At 39.7% G+C, this 18779-nt stretch overlaps 1 protein-coding gene across 1 annotated transcript in view; it reads left to right on the plus strand.

Moving 5' to 3' along the window:
* Window positions 1-16206, plus strand: part of xirp2b (xin actin binding repeat containing 2b) — a 90269-nt gene extending 74063 nt beyond the window's left edge. Inside the window, 7 exon segments of the mRNA XM_058788003.1 lie at window positions 1245-1331; window positions 2895-2964; window positions 3088-3182; window positions 4242-9972; window positions 9975-13403; window positions 14849-14979; window positions 16069-16206. Of these exon segments, the coding sequence (XP_058643986.1) occupies window positions 1245-1331; window positions 2895-2964; window positions 3088-3182; window positions 4242-9972; window positions 9975-13403; window positions 14849-14940 (9504 nt within the window). The 3' untranslated portion in view covers window positions 14941-14979; window positions 16069-16206.
* Window positions 16207-18779: the final 2573 nt, after the last annotated feature.

The following is an 18779-nucleotide window of genomic DNA, read 5'->3' on the forward strand; positions in this document are numbered from 1 at the left end:
TTGCTCAGATTTACCAAGGATGCCAATATTAGTGGAGGGCACTGTATTTCGTAGTATATATTTCAAGTGTTAAGTAATTTTCTAAATACTTTTTACTTTGATACTAGATATGATTTCATCTTTGAGTTACAGTGAGCTGCAGTTTCATTCTTCTGTCAGAAACTGAACTGACTCTGTGCTAGGAAATTCATAACTCTGTATTTTTTGCCTGACTTGCTGTATACGGTATATATCTCGGTGTTTTCTACGCTTTTGGAACCATGTAACGTAATGTAAACATAGGCATATATTATGTTAAAAAAGGGTTAAAATCACATTACATTCTAACATTGTAACATTGCAATCTAAAAACAAAAATAATGCTTTTAAAGCAGAAGTTAAATTTACTAAACTAAAAATGAAAATAATAAAAAAGCACAGACTAGGTGGACACAAAAAGGCTGTTTTGATAACCGCATTACAGTCACTTTACAGTTAGTGCTATCATACAAATACACTTACTTGTAGGTTTAAAATTCTACATATGTCACATTTATTGTTTATTAACTACAAATATTTCAGCAAAATGTATATTTTAGTGAGAATTATTGCGCTCCTATTACATTGCGCGTGGCGGCGCTCGTTCAATGAAGTCTGTGAAGTTTAGCGGAGAATCTCAAAGCAGAAGGCTCATGCACTAATGGAAATATTTCCATGGCTTTTACAGATGGAGAATATACCTGTGAAATGTAAGTTGTGCATTTACGCCTGTGTCCTCCGCTATATTTTTCAGATGCCCTCGTTTCAAACTGTAATGTTATATCGATATAAACGGTATTGCCTTGTATCATATCACTTATAAAGAATATATCGATATATCGTACAAACTCGATATACCACCCAGCCCTACTCTGTGCACGTCACATCTGCCTACTTACCTCCCTGTACGGCTGGTGCAATCAGGTGATGGGTGTCAGAATAACCAGAGAAAGACAGAAATGAGGGAGAAAAATTGCACCTATAAAGAAAAAAAAAGAAAAAATCCATCTATAATAATGGCTTAAACTTCATTCACAGTTGAGTGTTTGAGTCTTTTTGTGTATATTTTGTTCACAATAGAGAGATACAGAGACACGTGGCATCACAAATATATTTGCTTGTGACTAAGAAAAGGCTGTACAGATAGGATATTTTGTGTGAGCGCTTTCTTTCAGTGTGTTTTTCTATGTCTCATCCTCTAACAACCCTTGTCTCCTGTCACGCAGGAGGTGTCAAATTCATCAGCGATGAGTGTGGCGAGCAGCAGCGGGGGTCGACACGTCTCGCAGCAGGTCTTCCTCCAGGATGAAAGGGTATGGACATTTCCGACAGCCCTGCTACTAATAACTCTCCATTTCACAAAAACGTCAGACACTAACAGTAGTGGATCTCGCCAACAGGAGCTACGCTGACAATCACACCGCTCTTAATTTACAGTCTAGTGCCTCATCTCTGTTTATTGTCTGCAGTGAAATGTCACTGCAACTGATCAATTTTCAATGATGTGAAAATGTCATTTAGAAGCTGGAGGTTTTAGCGTCATCACCTCCACATAAACACTTCCATTTACATTCATTCATTTGGGCGGGTGCTTTTATCCTAAGTGACTTGCATTGCATTTAACTCGTATATTTTATCAGTTCATGCACTGCCTGAGAATCAAACCCATAACGTGCCTTCCTTATAATAATCTCATGGTAAAGGATGCTAAAAGTGATTAGAAATTAGGAAAAGGGGAATAAATAAAGGTTTGAACTAACCCTGCGAAAATAGATGTGAGAGTATAGTCCAGTAGAATAATTCATGGAATATTGATTGTTAAATCGAGTGAGCAGATCAGTGTCTTTTGAGTAGAATAAAAATAAAACACTAAAACCCTGAAACATTGCATTTGATCAGATTAAAAGTGCTTGTTGAAGTCACATTAAATTAAAAATAAAAATAAATCATAATAATTTACTGTATTTAAAATATAAAATAAATATATTGTTAAAATATTTATATTATAAAATATCTAAAAAGATTATATTAAAAATATTTTACCTCTTTATATGTGGCTCATCTGATTAGAATTTAGAGTTTGAAATATATATATATATATATATATATATATATATATATATATATATATATATTTATTTATTTATTTTTTACTTTATTGTTAACTCAATTGTAGCATAATGTAGTTGTTTTTGCACTGATGCCACTTTTATTATTAATTTATCTTTTGGTTTGCATCCTTGAACTTTTAAATAAAATGTTTCGTTTCTAAAATTTAAGTCAATATATTATCCAAAAATATTCATTACCATATGGCTATTTAATATATAATCAATTGTGTTTATTTACTGAGCTGTAAATTGTCATACGCTACGTTTATCCATTAGTAAAATGCATTTTTTTTTTTTATTGATCTTAACATTACAAGATTAATTACATTTTTATTTTTTTATTTTCTAGTTTATTTTAAAATTTCCATAAAAAATAATAATAAAAAACCCCAGAATTTTTGCATTTAATCTGATAATGCTAGTCATTTGAAAAGACCTTGATTGTGTATGTGAGAGATACTGTTATATCAGGGATACCTTATTGCCCACATTTCCATGTTGAGAGTTTTGAAAATGGGTTTACTTTGTATAGTATCATAAACTCAACTGCTAAAGCATGGTACTAACAACACCACGTTCAGTGGTTTGACTCCCTAGAAATGAATGCACATACTTATAAAACACAATGCTTATGAAAACATCTGCCTAATGCATAAATGTAAATTCATGCCAGAACTGTTCATTTAGATCCTGTGGGTTGCACTCTATTTCATTATTGCATATGCCATTAAATTGAAGTTGTTGTATTTGTTTGTCATATTACAGGCTGCACAGGATCAAATCGCTCATAACCGGGAGGTTATTTCCAGTTATGAGAATAATCACAATGAAACGGGTAAGTTTACAAGCAGTAATTTATAGATAATAAGTTCTATATCACACAGTGACTCATTCTTTGGTTTACAGTGCATTTTACAGAGGCTCACAAGATGTATGTAATTTTAACTTTTGCTTCCAGAGGAGGAAGAGTACTATCCGAGGCTCTCGACTAAAGAACTGGCACAGCATTTTGAAAAGACTATTGAGGAGGCAGCTCTCAGCAAGAAAATTAAGGTAAGTCTTTTTTTTGCCTACATCTCTACTCTGACACATGAATGTATTATACTTTAATAGGATTCAGTGCATAAAAAGACTCTACTTAACATCTTTTTTTACATTTCCATGGGTCCCTCCACTTTCAACAGCATAGTTGTATTGAGCTTCATGTGACTTGAGAGCATGTGTTCATCTCTCAGTGTTCTGACGCTGTTATTGTAAATTCACTTTACATCTGATATGAGTTATTTTTGTGTCTTTACTGTTCATCTAAAACATAGCAGACTACTAAGTCTTTCCCTCAACACTTTTTTTGCTTGAGAAATCGGTTTATTTGAATATCAACACTGCATAAGATATTCGGGCTTGTTTTTATAGATTGCGTCTTTAATACGAGTGTATTTTGTTTTTGTTTTTAACATGTATGAACACATTAAAACAGAAAAAATGCAATAACAATACACTGTATTAAAGAAACAGTCTATAAAAACATGTCTTAATGTCTAATGCAGTCTTGCTTCTCAAGTAAGTTTTCTTGTTTTAGAGATTTTTACATATTTTACTTGGCAAATGTCAAAAAGACTAATTAAAACTCATTGAAAAGACATTTTTGCAGTGTGCAGTAATTTTCAAGTGTAGTACATGATATTGATGGTTTTAGGGAAGTGTGTCTAATATATTCATGAAGCTGTTTTTTAAATGTAACAATGCATTGGGTTAGAAAAACCATTCGTTTAGTTAATGGATAACTCTTTCAGATGAAGAGGGCACACATATAGTGCTGCGGCTGAGCAGTTACAAAAATCAAATAACTTTTTCTTGTAATTGTGTAAGGTGGTGCTCTTTATTTATTTTTATGACACTCAAGCAGAACCTTTTCAAATGCTTTTTTGCTGGTCTTTTTTGAATGCACAATAAGAACACAAAAATACTGGAAAGGCCTTTAAAATAGATTTTAGGTTTGCCCAGATTTGGACATTCAGTTTTAAAAAATGAAAGTACTTTTCTGATCCAGCTGATGTATAAGCCATTTCAGAGCTCCACTGAATTATGTTCATTATTCTCTCTCTGAAAAAGATTGAACGTGACAAAAGCCGTTCACAGCTGCCATCAGATGTGAGCACGTCCCATCAAACTGTGAAGAGTGAAATATCAAGTACTCTGAACAGTGTTGCCTCAGACAAAGTGGAAGAAGGTGAACCGAGTTATGAGTTTACTTTTGATGATGATGATGATGATGATGATGATGATTTGGATTATCTGCCACCGCCCCCACCGGACTTACTGGAGGAACCTTCGGACTTTGCGGAAAACTTTCCTGAACCTCCAGTGAAACACACAGTGAACAGACAGCAATACTACAGACAGAGGGAGCTATTAGAGCTGAAACGTCTCTGCAAACATATTCACCCTGATGTCAGGAAAGATCTGGAAAGAGATTTTTATGATGACGAGGACATTGAAGCGGTAGAAGATGTTCAAGAGGCAGCATACCAGTTTGAACACACCGGCAGCAATTCAGACGGAAGCCCGGATCGCGAATATTTGGAGTGGGATGAGATTCTGAGTGGCGAAGTGCAGTCCATGCGCTGGATGTTTGAGAATAAACCCTTGGACTGCATTAAGGATGATTTGGATAACGAAGAGGATGGCAAAAAGATCATTCAGCAGGAAATCATTCCTGGAGGTGACGTTAAGAACAGGGCTTTGATGTTTGAGATGCAGCCCATGGATACACTAGGATTGCAACGTGATTCAGCTAAACGGAACTGTCTAGTGAATGAAGTGGGTAAGAGAGATGTGCGTGCGGCCGCCTGGTTGTTTGAGACAAAGCCGATGGATACGCTAAATAAAATTCACACTGATGATGAGCAAACCAAAGAAGTCATCTTTACACAAGAAGCCACTGAAGGGGATGTGAGGTACATGTTTGAAAACCAAGAAATGGATTCTCTGGGCGACACTGAAACCATGGATGAGAAGCAGCTGCTGAGCCTGAAGTCTGTCCTGGAGGAGATCAAGTCAGAAGTGAAGAAAGTCATATGGATGTTTGAGACGCAGTGCATGTGTGTAATGAGGGAACACTCCGGTGAGATGGTGTTGATTACTTCTGTCCGCCGAGAGGAGACGGCGAAAGGTGATGTCAAAACATCAAGATGGCTCTTTGAAACACAGCCATTGAATGACATTGACATGGACCTTTCTCAAATCAGGCTAATCTCCAGTATATCCATGGAAGACAACCAGCTAGGTGACGCAAAAAGGGGAAGGTGGCTGTTTGAGACAAAGAGGCTTGACTCCATAAATGCCCAATGGGAGAGAATGCAAAAGCAGCAGAAAGAAGAGATTCTTGGGGCGGATGTACGCAAACACTGCATGGTCTTTGAGACGCAGCCTATGGACACGCTTAAAGATGATGCCAACTCCAGACCTGTTGCCTCAGAACAGATTATTGGAGGTAACGTTCGCTCTGTGAGACACTTGTTTGAAAACGCTCCACCGGATGAACTCAAAGAGCTTCCAGAAGTGGGAAAACTCAATAAAAAAGCAGTCTTTGAAGAAGGAAGAGGAGATGTGAGACACCAAAAATGGATGTTTGAGAATAAACCTCTGGAGAACATTAAAGATGAGGATGATGAGGTAAACCGACTTAAGAAAACCATAGCATCTGATGAAGAAAGAGGCGATGTGAGACATCAAAAATGGTTGTTTGAGAACCAACGTTTGGAAGACATTCAAGAGGAAAAGAGAGAGTTTGTGAAGACAGTTGATTCAGAACAAATAGATAGAAGTTACAAGGGTGATGTCCGCAGAAATTGTTGGGTGTTTGAGACGCAACCGATGGATATGTTAAAGGATGATTCCAATGCCAGGCCAGCAAGTGCAGAAGAAATTATAGGAGGTGACGTTCAGTCTGCCAGACACTTTTTTGAGACTGCTCCAAAAGATGAGATGAAAGAGCTGGCAGAGGTGGGGAAGCTCAAAAGAATGATGACATCTGAGGAGAAAGGAGACGTTCGACACCAGAAGTGGCTGTTTGAAAGCAAGCCGCTGGAGCAGATCAGAGAGGAGAGAAAGGAAATAACAAGAACGGTGAATCTGGAGGATATAGAAAATGTGGATGTGACCAACTACAAGCAAATTTTTGAAACATATGATTTAAGCCAATATGACGAAAGTCAGAAGATTCAAGTTGAGGGTGTCACCACTGGCTCTGTTAGATCAAATAAAAATCTATTCGAGTCCATGCCATTATACGCACTGCAAGACAGCTCTGGGCATTATCACGAGGTCAGAACCGTACGGCGGGAGGAAATCGTCAAAGGAGACGTCAGAAGCTGCCAGTGGATGTTTGAAACTCGCCCTATTGACCAATTCGACGAGAGCATCACTAAATTCCAAATCATAAAGGGCATAACACAACAAGAGATCGAATCTGGAGATGTCAAGACAGCCAAATGGCTCTTTGAAACCCAGCCTCTCGATGCCATTAAGTATTTTAGCAATATTGAAGATGAGGAGTGTGTTACAAGGGAGACAGCAGAAATAGTCAAAGGTGATGTTAAAACCTGTAAGTGGCTTTTTGAGACCAAACCTATAGACATGCTTTATGAAAGGGAAGAGCTTAAGAGTACAAAAGATTCTGATGAAGTTCAAAAAGGCGATGTGAAAACATGCACTTGGCTGTTTGAAAGTCAAACCCTTGATGCCATACAGGATAACTCAGAGACAGTGTTGCAAACTCGCACTGTGAAACAAGAGGACATTCATGGAAAAGATGTACGCATGGCACGTTTCCTGTTTGAGACAGAGAACCTGGAGAACATAAGTGGAGGACAGGGAGAAGATTTTAAGAGTGTTACTGAGATAGACATACAATCAGGGGACGTGTCTCGGATGAAATACATATTCGAGACCCAATCTACCGACGTTATGAGCTCAACCTCTGAGGATTTCATGAGACAGCTGAGGAGTGCTCAAGCTGAGGATATTCAGAGAGGAAATGTTGGAAACTGCAAATGGTTATTTGAAAACCAACCCATAGATAAAATCGCAGAGACCCCCGGTGAGCTAAAAGGAGCTCGTACGGTACAAGATGTTCAGGGAGGCAATGTTGATAAAGGCAGATTCATTTTTGAGACCTATACGCTAGATAAGATTCAAGATGTGTCCTCTGAGGCCGAAATGAGAAAGCTACAGAAAGTCATCAGAGAGGATGAGGAGAAAGGAGATGTCAAAACGTACGCCATGATGTTTGAGACTCAGCCTCTCTATGCCATCCAAGACAAAGAAGGCCATTATCATGAAGTGACCACACTTACAAAGGAAGAAATACATAGAGGCGATGTAGTAGGAGCCCGTTGGCTGTTTGAAACAAAGCCTCTGGACTCAATTAGAGAGACGGATGAGGTCTATCTTTTAAAAGCCGTTACAGAGGAAGATATCCAAAAAGGTGATGTCAGCTCAGCAAGATGGAGGTTCGAAACCCAGCCCCTTGATAAGATTGCAGAAGATGCCAAAATGTCAATCAAAACTGTCGAGGACATTCAGGGAGGGGATGTAAAGACAAACAAGCAGCATTTTGAATCCGATGCATTGTCTCAAAAGTTGGTGCGTACTGTCAGCATGAGTGAGATTCATAAAGGGGATGTTAGGACAGCAAAATGGATGTTTGAAACTCACACAATTGATCAGATACATGCTGAAAAGTCAGAAGATGAGATGAAAACTGTTGTTATGGAGGAACAGCTGAAGGGGGATGTCAAACAGTCTGTGTGGCTATTTGAGAAGAATCCTCTTGATCATATTAACGAAAGTGACGAAAGTACAAAGCTCAGTTGTGAAGAAATCCCCAAAGCAGATGTCAAAACCACAACGTGGCTTTTTGAAACTACCCCGTTCACTGAATTTAATGAGAGCAGCTTGGAGAAGACAGAAATCGTTGGTAAAAGTGTTAAAGCCACCCTCGACGAACTGTTCACCCAAAGAATGGTAGACAACAAAGGTATCATCTTAGAGGCAGATGAAATTGGAGATGTTCGCATGGCTAAGTACAACCTCATGAATAAAGAAGCTCCCCAGATCCAAAGAGAAGAAATCATTAAAGGAGATCTGGAAAACATCATGATGAACCTCCTCAACAGACAGGAGAAAACCGAGAGGGGCATCGTTATAAATGCAGAGGAGAGGGGAGACATCGGCAGCGCCGTACAACAACTGCTCCAAGAGCACAGCAGCACCTCTGTGGAGAAAGAGGAGATAATAAGAGGTGACATTCAGGAAGCCATAAACAACCTGCTGAAAGAGGAGAGCACTGGCAAACGGGGCATTCTCATTCAAGAAGACGAAAAGGGAGATGTTCGTATGACGATCTACTCTTTATTCAATTCTCCTGAGGAATCAAGCACTCAGAAAGAAAATATAGTCAGAGGTAATGTGAAAGGGTGCCTTGAGAGACTTTGCAATCCAGACACAGAGGAGATTGTGAGAATTAAAGTGGATGAAGCAGAGAGGGGAAAGGTGAGCTTTTATTCTACATGTATTGAGTCGGGTGCACTGGATTATCTCAAAAAGCTGCAGGTAGAGCCAGATGAGGCTGACCCGGGTAAAATTGAAAAAGAGGAAATCATCGGTGGTAATATTAAGGGAACAAAACTCAGCCTGACACGTAATCAAGCTCAAATCGGTCGTCTGGTGGACAGGGAAGATATAGTCCCAGGCGATGTTCATAACACAGTTAAGGTTTTCACGACCGAGCCTCCAGTCTCATTTGAGCATTTACAGAGAGAAGAGATTGTAAGAGGAGACCTGCAAGCGGTGATGAATTCTCTGACGCAGTCTGTAAACCAGACGGTTGTTTTGGAGAAAGAAGAAGTCATTCGAGCTGATTTACCTACAACCCTGAGGTCTCTAGAGGAGGCCCAAAATCAGCCCAGAGAGGTTGAAAAGCCCGAAATCATTCCTGGTAACATCAAAGGAGTGCTGAAATCGCTAAAAGACTCGGCTTCCACCAAGGTGGAAATTGTCCTAGAAGATTTAGTGCCAGGTGACATCAAAGGTACGTTGAAATCGCTGGAGGAGGCCAAACATGCAGTGAGAGAGGTGGAGAAAGAGGTGATTGTAAAGGGTGACATTCACACGGCGATACAGAGTCTACAAGAAGCGTCAAATGAGAGAAAGGTTTGTCAGCAGGAGATTGGTGTCCAGGGAGATGTGAAAGGCAAGATTCAGCTCTTACTTGAGCCTCCTCCATCTCCCAGAATGCAGCGAAGAGGGAGTACAGAGGGTGACGTGAAGCTTTCCATAAAATCACTCTATGACACACAAGAGCAAGTGCTATCAGACAAAGAAGAAGTGATAAAAGGAGATGTTAAGGGCACAATAAAATCCTTAATGGAAACAGCACAGAGAGCTAGCCCGACGATTCCCCGAAGGCAGCCGAAAAGAAAGGTCAAAGTTCCTGTCAAGACCCCGTCTCCATCAGTGAAAGACATCCCGGCACAGAAGCCCACCCCTGCAGTTAAAAACCTTGATATGAGCAGTGAATCAAAGAGAAGCGCTCACAAGCAATCAATGCAAAACAGATACGCATCTCAAGAGAGCACTGCAATCACCGCTCACACCACAGCATGCAGCCAGGAGATAAAGACCACAGTGCTAGAGCACAAAACAATTGTTCAAACACACGGTGTCAAAACATTGAAAACCGACTTCCGTAACCTGAAAAAAAGTGGCTGTAAGGGGATGATCAGACTGGATAAAAGAAAACAGCAGGAAATCCATATGCCACCTCCTCCGTCTGACCCCGAGCCCCTCTGCCTCCCCCTCCAACGCCCCCTCCGGATTATGATAGCATCTCCTTCCCCACTCCTCCTCCGAGCATTAGGGGTGATCACGATCTTCCCCCTCCCCCTACTCCTCCTCCTCCATGTGATCCAGCCAAGACAGAACTTGACCATTTACCTCCTCCACCAACCCCACCACCTCCTCCTCTTGCCATGGCTGAGCTAGACCTCCTCCCGCCACCTCCCACAGAAGAGGAGCTAGACCTCCTTCCGCTGCCCAACATAACACCATCCAAGCCCACTAAAATGACTGTCAAACCTGTCAAAGCACCAACACTGTGCAGAGTACCCAAGCTTGAGCCAGTGATTTCATTTGAGCAAATGGACGTGCAGGCTACACGAGAGACCAAGAGTAGAAAAAATGTCACCACATCATCAGTTAAGTCCACCGCGATATCCTCTGAAATTCAGTCTGTGTTCACAAAACAGCCACCGGAGTCTCCACGGCCTCCCAAGAAAGTTTTCGCCCCCTTGACGCTCACCCCACCCGCCTCTCCTCCTCCGCCGCCCAAATCCCCGGTAAGCAAATTCAAAACCCCATTAATACAAGCCGAACAGAAGTACAGACAGCAGAGGGAGGAAAGCTGCACGCCGCCACCGCCGCTCTCCCCGGCCTTTGAAATCCACATGCACGAGTCAGTCAGTGCAGCCCTTGAAATGCTTTCTTCAGAGAGCACAGGCACGGTGCAATCAGAGGCAAGCATATCATTTGATTTCACTCAAGAGAGAGCTCAAAAGAGTGTGACCAAATCCGAATCAGCTACAGACTCATATGATTCATCCAAGCACACAGCTCTCTCAAACGCTCCCCCAAGCAAGGCTTTGATCGCTGCCACAAATGAGAAATCTCCTCCAGAATCTCCTGTTATTTCCTTAGTTAAACAGAACATTATCTCTAATCAGTCATCGCAGGGCTCTTCGGGTCAGCAGCAGACCACCTCCACTTCAGCTAAAAAGAAAAAGAAGAGATCCGTGACAACCAATATACAGCAGGTGACGAAGACGGTTATTAAAAACACAACCAAAGAAGAAATAAAGGCCTCTGTCAAAACAGACGAACCTCAAAGTGTCTCTAAAAATGAATCTGAGAGTGTGAGCAGCATATCTGAGGACAAAACAAAAGAGGAAAGCTCTCCAAAGAAAAATCATGAAAAAAACTCCCCTGATCGATCCCAACCAAACAAAGAGAGTCAAATTAAGGATGCTGAGCAGAAGCCCCAAAAGGTTGACAGTCAAAAGGCTAAGAAAGTTAGTAAGAGCGCTAAACTGGAAAGCAAGGAGAAAGCCACAGCGGAGCAGGAGAATGTTCGGGTGAAAGAAAGCAGAGAAAAAAGCCCCACGGAAACAGAGAATAAAGTGGAGAAAGAGGCCAAAGAGAAACCTGTAGAGGGGCCCCCTGCCACTCCGAAAAAGAAAAGGAGGAGCAAGAGTAAGAAAGACAGAGAAGCAGCTCAATGCAACAACGTTGCATCCATCTCGCCCACAGAGGCCAAGCCTGCTGAGCCTAAGTGGCCAGTCCTGACATCTGATGAAAAACGTGACGAAATCACCGTTGTGCAAACACAGCACACAATTCAAATGGGACATACTGAGGTTTACAAGGAGGTCATCAAATCTGAAAGTGCAGTCCAACAGCAGAGTTTCCAGGAGGAGGGCATGACTGTAAAACTTCAAAAGCAGGCCAGTGGAAGCCAGCAGATTCCTGAGGAATCAAAAGATGAAAGCAGAAATGTTCCTATAAAAATGACAGGCAAATCTGCACAAAAGGAGCCTGCTGAGTCTTCGGCAGAGAGCGCCAGCACATCTCTAAGACAAGCCGAAGCGCAGAAGATGTTGTCTCGTATCTCAGAGTTACAGGGGGTTGCGGGAAAAATGGACTCTAAGTCTCTGAAGACGCTGCTCAATGAAATGCCCGCCTGGCTTCTGGGGCCAGAGGAGAAGAGTGATTTGGAAGGGGCCGCTGCTGAACACAACGAACAGAAGCTTAAAGAAATTCTTGCTCATGTTAAAAACCTTGTTCAAGCTAAGCTAATGCACTTTGACGGCGCTATTGAAAAGCATGAATGTGAGGCCACCTCTGAAAAATTTGTCTCTAGTGGAGCCATACAAAGAATTTCGAAGATTTCCATTGGTTCTACAAAGTGTGAAACACAGAAGGTGGTCAAAGAGCAGTCGAAGACGACGCGCAAGAGTCGAAAGCAACAGATGAGCAGCGTTACAACTCTTGACCCCAGAGCGCCGTCCCCATTGTTACGGATGCGCTCTCCCTCACCTACGTTCATCACCATCGAGTCCACTAGGAGAACCGACTCGCCACAGAGGGCAGCACCTTCGCCTTCCCCAACGCCACCGACGCCTCCTCCGCGCAAGTCTGAGACGCCAAGCTCTCGCTTAAGCAGGGCCTCCCCTTCACCCTCCTCGAGCCGGGCAGATAGTCTGACGCGGCTCAGAAATGCCACAGCTACGCTCTCCCGCGGTGCCTCGCCGGATCCGGTGCCTCATCTGGTGGCGGCCCCTGGAAAGAAGTCTGAAATTGTGGAATCTCCCACTACGTTCCAACGGCAGATCAAAATTGACTCTAAACCAGCTGAAGAGAAGACTCTTGGGTCTTCTGAAACACAAGTGGTGACTGTTGAAGTGAATAACGCTAATGTAAGTGGAAATGCCATTATTATTCCAGAGCGTTTAGACCCCAACACCGAGACTGATAGTGCAGTGAAAGAGAAGGTAAATCTCTCTAAGGTTGACCTGTCTGTACAAACCAAAACAATTGCGACGTTAGAGGGCAAAGTTGGTATTAGAAAAGACCCAATTGACAATACAGAGAAGCCTGGCAGGGGAACTGACGACCTGGAGCTTGATATGGAGAAGAAAGCAAGACAACAAGAGGATATGACTGCTTTCAACATCAAGGATATTAAAAATGTTTTTGAAATGAGTGAGCAAAGTTCCCCCATCAAAGAGCTACAAAACAAACAGGAGGAACAGGAGTCAAGAGTGAGTGAAATTGCATCTGAAGGTTCAAAGCCTGAGCTTCCTCCAGAGAGGGAACAATGCTCCCAGCTGAGCTCTCCTCCACTCGTGAGCAGAGATGTGAAAGTAGACAAGTCTGTCGATCCAACAGGCTTTTCAGAGACAAAAACAGTCACTGAACATTATTCTTCTGTTGACGAGTACAGCACTAAAATTATCGGATCAAGAAGCACCGCGACGGTTTCCATGCATTCTCAAAGCGTTACGACGCAACGGGTGCCTTTTTCCTATGCTGATGCTGTGAAGAAAAAGACGTCAGAGGTGACGGTGTCACCTGAGGCCTCTGCAGAGGAACTGATGAAGAACTTCCATAAAACGTGGACAGAAAGTGAGAGTGTGTTCAAAAGCTTAGGTGTCACAGGTGAGAGAGCCAAGCCACCAACTAGTGCATCAAACCGAGACTGCTGTGCCGGGTAAATATGCCTGCAGTGCATGATGGGAATGAAATTTAACAGCAAGCTACTACAAAACTTCTGAGGTACATTACCAGGTCAAACTGTGTGTGTTTCTAACTTTTGTCTTTTAGATGAGTAAACGTGTATGTGAATGTGACAGTCATAAAACAAATGTGACTCATTACAGTTACATGCATGTTAATAGCTGAACATTTAGCACGAGTTTAAAAGAGTTTGAAGTTTAAGTTTTAAATTAAGTTTGAGTTTAAAGTTTAAAAAAAATACTTTTATTTATTTATTTATTTTTCCAATTTACATAGATTTTTTTTAAAAACAAATTTGTTTGGACAGTGTGACAAACAGATTTCCTTTTTTAACTTTTAAAATTTTTATTTAAATATTGTTTTGGCATGTCATTTCGTTCGTTCGTTCGTTCATTCATTTATTTTATTTCATTTAATTTTTAATTTTTATTTTATTTTATTTAATTTTTTATATTTTTATTAAATGTTTTTTTTAAGAATACCACACATTTGTTCATACTATCTGACACACATGACTGAACTAAGTGTCCTGGGAAATCACAGAGTCTGGGGAGCAGCCTACACTCTTTTTAGCCACTTAGAAATGCTCTCTGCCTACTCTCGCTTGCAGCACCATCAAAGAATCAAAAAAGTGTTTATCAGCTTAGAATTTTAAATATCTCAATAGCACTGAGTGCTTTCTCCATAATTGCCATTCATCTCTGTCTCATTTGCATTTGAGAGAGCTGCAAGAATCAAATGTACTTTAAAAGCAAAATGTTTTAGGGATTGATACAGAACACAGACTGAAGGAAAACAAAGCTTGAGTTTAATATTTTGTCTCTGTGTGGCCTGAGAAACAGCAACTTGGCTTTGTGTGTGTGTGTGTCTGTGTTTGGTTTGTTTGCTTCTTTTTAGAGACTGCAAGTTTGCAGGATCATTACATTTCCCAAAATAACTCCACAAATTATAACCCAATTGTTATTCAGACTTCTATACACTCAGCTGGGGAAAATAAATAAAAGGCTAGATTAAAAACAAATGGTAACCCAGCATTGGGTGCATATTGAACAGTGCACGTGTTTGGCTAGAGTGAAAGAATATTTTTTAATGTAAACTACTAATTTTGATATGTCTGTGTAATTTTCATCTCCAGGTTTGAGAAGTATTAATGCTTTAATGTATTATCGTGTGTCTGAACATGTCTTTCACTAATGCTGTTGTTAACAAACTTTCCAATAACCTTACATTGCAGTAGTGGATGTTGGATGTGATTTGCCTGCGTTGCTCAGATGGAGAACTGAGTGTTTGGCAAAGTGTGCGTGGGAATATTGATTGTGCACAAAACTGAATTGACTAAAACGTGAATATCTTTACCATCTTGCCAGATTCGAGTACCAAAGTCGGAGATGTGTGCAGTGTGCAAGAAGAGGGTTTACCCCATGGAAGGCCTGATAGCCGACAAAAAGAAGTTCCATAAATCCTGTTTTTTATGTGAGCACTGCAAAAACAAATTGAGGTATGCTCAAATATTGTAATATGATATTTTATAAGGAGTTTCACTCAAAAATTAAACATTTGCTGAAAATGTACTCATCCTCAGGCCATCCAAGATGTAGATGAGTTTGTCTCTTCATCAGAACAGATTTGTTGAAATGTAGCATTACATGATTTGCTCAGCAATGGGTGCTCTGCAGTGAATGGGTGCCGTCAGAATGAGAGTCCAAACAGCTGATAAAAACATCACAGTAATACACACCACTCCAGTCCATCAATTAGTGTCTTGTGAAGTGAAAAGCTGCATGTTTGTATAAAACAAACCCATTATTAAGATGTTTTTATGTCTTGACGTTAACTTCAGACCATTACTTCTGGCTAAAATATGAGTTCATAATCAATAATAACGCTTCCTCCAGTGGAAAAAGTCTATCCCCTGTTGTCCTCTCACATCAAATACTGACATATTTGTTTAGAACAGTTTTCACTTGTAAGCTGTGCTTGATCTGTGTATATTTGTCTTATGATTCAGACGGGACAACTGGAGAAAACAATATTATGAATAGACGACTCGTATTTTAGTTTGAGGTTAAACGGGTCTTAATGATTAATTTGTTTCTTACAAACATGCAGCTTTTCACTTCATAAGACGTTAATTGCTGGACTGGAGTGGTGTGGATTACTTGGATTATTGTGATGTTTTTATCAGCTGTTTGGACTCTCATTCTGACGGCACCCATTCACTGCAGAGGATCCATTGGTGAGCAAGTGAAGAAGCCAGGAACCACATAGCAACACCCTAGCATCATTGTAAAGAGTTTATAGTGTGTATGGTTGAGTTTAAAAAAGAGCATAAACAGACAATTTATCATATTTAACATTAACATAAATATTCTAGTAGGTCTAACAATGCAAGTATTCCAACATAATCAATTCTAAAATGATTTTATGCATAAAGTACCATTATTTGTAACTATAAGATAAAGTATACTGCATAAATCTATTCAAATGGAAAGCTTGCAGTGCAGTTCTCATTTACAAACTGTGCGAATGCAGACAGCTCTATATGTTTTCTGTGACTTATGAATTATGAAACTCTGTTGTCTGACAGCCTTGGAAACTTTGTCTCTCTCCATGGACATTTATACTGCCAGCCACATTATAAACAACTCTTCAAGTCTAAAGGGAATTTGGAGGATGGATTTGGACAAGGATCGCAAAGGGAATTACTGGACGTCCGGGATACAGGGAATACAGACCATGATGGATCGGATTGGAGATATTCACTTTCGCAAAGTAGCATGTGCTCGCTCTCAGACGTGTTTGAAAAAGAAGCAAATAAACCTGATCAAAGCCCTAACAAAATTTCTGTAGTGTGGCCTCCGCAAACAGCCTCCCCGAAAAAGACGTTCTCTCTGGATCAGGATGTGAAATTAGTCAAACCCGTTTGGCCCCCGAAGAGCGAAACTTCAAAGTCTCCTAAGTACCAGCGTCGGAAAGCAACTCAGAGGACCACACTTTAGGAGGAGTGCAACAACGCCTCGGGCTGGCGGTGAAAGAGGAACGAGGAGAGCGAGGGAGACATCTCATCGATCAGCGACACACAGAGCATGTCACAACAGCATGAAGTATTGTGGGAACTTTAGAAACACAAGGACACATCACGATGATGAAGAGCTTCGAATGCAGGGTGAAAATCTCACCGTTGGACGGGTGAGGAAAGGTGGAGAGAGATGGTGGAGGTGAAAAGGTAACAGGAAGTTGATAAGGATTTCGAGAAATGATAAATATGTTGTGTATATATAAAGTAGGCGCAGGTTCAGATGGTTTGTGTGTTATGTTGAAAGAAAGACTGAAAGAAAGTGAAATTACGAAGAGACATAGAAATCATTTAAGGTCATATTTTACTCCATAAGCAAAAGATAGAAATATAAACTTAATTTTTTTTTGTATCAAGAAAATAAAGCCTATTTTTTATGCCTCCCAATTCTCATTACAGTAATAATAAAAAATAAAAATAAAAATAAAAATAAATATATATATATATATATATATATATATATATATAATTCCAATGTAATTGCTGTAATGTGAAAAAGTAATATTAAAATTTAGAAAAATATTTGAAAAAATGAAAACAAATATTTTGCTGAGCACCAATAATAATTTAGCAGTAAACCAGTACATTAGAATTTTATAGTATATATGTTTTATATATAGTAACATATATTTTTATTTCCTTAATTATTAGTGCTTAATTATTCAAATCACAGTGCAAATAAACTTATTGGTTCTAAAAACAGGCTTTATTTTCTTTAGCTGTGCAGGATAAAATGTATTTGTTATTTTTGTTTTTTTTATATATTTTTATTTTGGTCACGATTTCATAATTAACACTCATGCAGTTGCAAGGGAATTTTTGGGAAGTCTATTAAAATGTTGTATTTTGCAATGCAGCACTCAGTTATTTCAATGTTCAAGATCAAAATTGTAATATAAAAATGACTGATATTCAATTATTGGGTGCCAAATATAGGGGTCTATTTTTACATACTTTCTGTACGCTTCAACAATTCGAAAGTGGTGCAAAACATTTCAGTTCTGTTTTAAACTCTTTTTAAAATTAGTCACAGCATATATTTTCTGCAATGCTTTTTCTGTGTCCATGGAGAGAAGACAATTTATCACTAAATTGAACTCTTTAGATTTGCATCCCTATATTTTTGTATTCTTTATAAGGTTATACTGTATCCTGGGGATTCTTTTCACATTTCAACCAATTGTTTTTTTTTTTTTTTTTTTTTACTTCTTCCTGTGCAGCACCTGGAGTGTTGTGTGGGAGGAAGATGAAGAAAACACATATTTGTAAATCTCTTGTCTTGTTTATAATAGAAGTGTATGTCCTTCTCTCTCTAAACAGAAAATATTTTGTGAGGAAAATGATCTTTTTAGAGTTGTCTTCTATGATTTGTACTGGACAATCCCTGATGGTTAAATTAAGTCGGGCTGGTTCACGAAGAGGTCTTGCTAATTTATTGATGCAATTACAATAAAGACGTCTTGATATCACCGTTTATGCTTTCAGGTTAACTTCTTCATTTTAAATTAATGACTAAATTAAAATTCTTTACTCGTGTGATTTAAAACCCGCATGCTGTTTGTATTTCTTAAAAATTGCTTGTCTGGTTGTGTTGAGAGTTTGCACTTTAGTGCATTGAGGCTATTTTTATTTTTTAGCACAGCAGTACAGTGTAGTGTTTTACTCGAAAACACTTTTCATCAAGCATAACCTTACTCTTCTGAGCATCAACGAGAGACTTTTGAAGTAAACGGTGCTGACACGTGATCACATGAACTGCTGGTCAACTGCACTTTGCTGTTATTGTGATCTAACTGGAATCCCTTAGCTTCACTCACAGTGAGAATTTCAAGGTGTAGTGTTTAAGCAAACCCATAAGACTGTTGTAAATCAATAGCTCTAGCTGTACAGTCGCCTTAGGGAGAAGTGTTAGATTGATGGAAGCTGGAACACTCAGCTCTCTTTTACAGCAGCAGCAGCAGCAGCTTCAAGACCTCAAAATACACTCATCAGCACCAGCAGGACGTTAAAGGGAGAGGGGTCATAATCAAAAGGTATGTGAACTCTCTTGATACATCTGGCATGTATTTTATCTGATTTGTATTATGGATAAATGAGTAAATAAGAACATACACTAGCATTCAGTCATTTCTTTAAAGAAATTAATATGTATAGTCAGCAAGGATGCATTGAGTTAATCAGAAGTGACTGTAAAGCATCATAATATTGCAAAAGATTACTGA

This window comes from Onychostoma macrolepis, chromosome 09 (genome assembly GCF_012432095.1).
Source record: "Onychostoma macrolepis isolate SWU-2019 chromosome 09, ASM1243209v1, whole genome shotgun sequence".
In the NCBI taxonomy this organism is placed as follows: domain Eukaryota; kingdom Metazoa; phylum Chordata; class Actinopteri; order Cypriniformes; family Cyprinidae; genus Onychostoma; species Onychostoma macrolepis.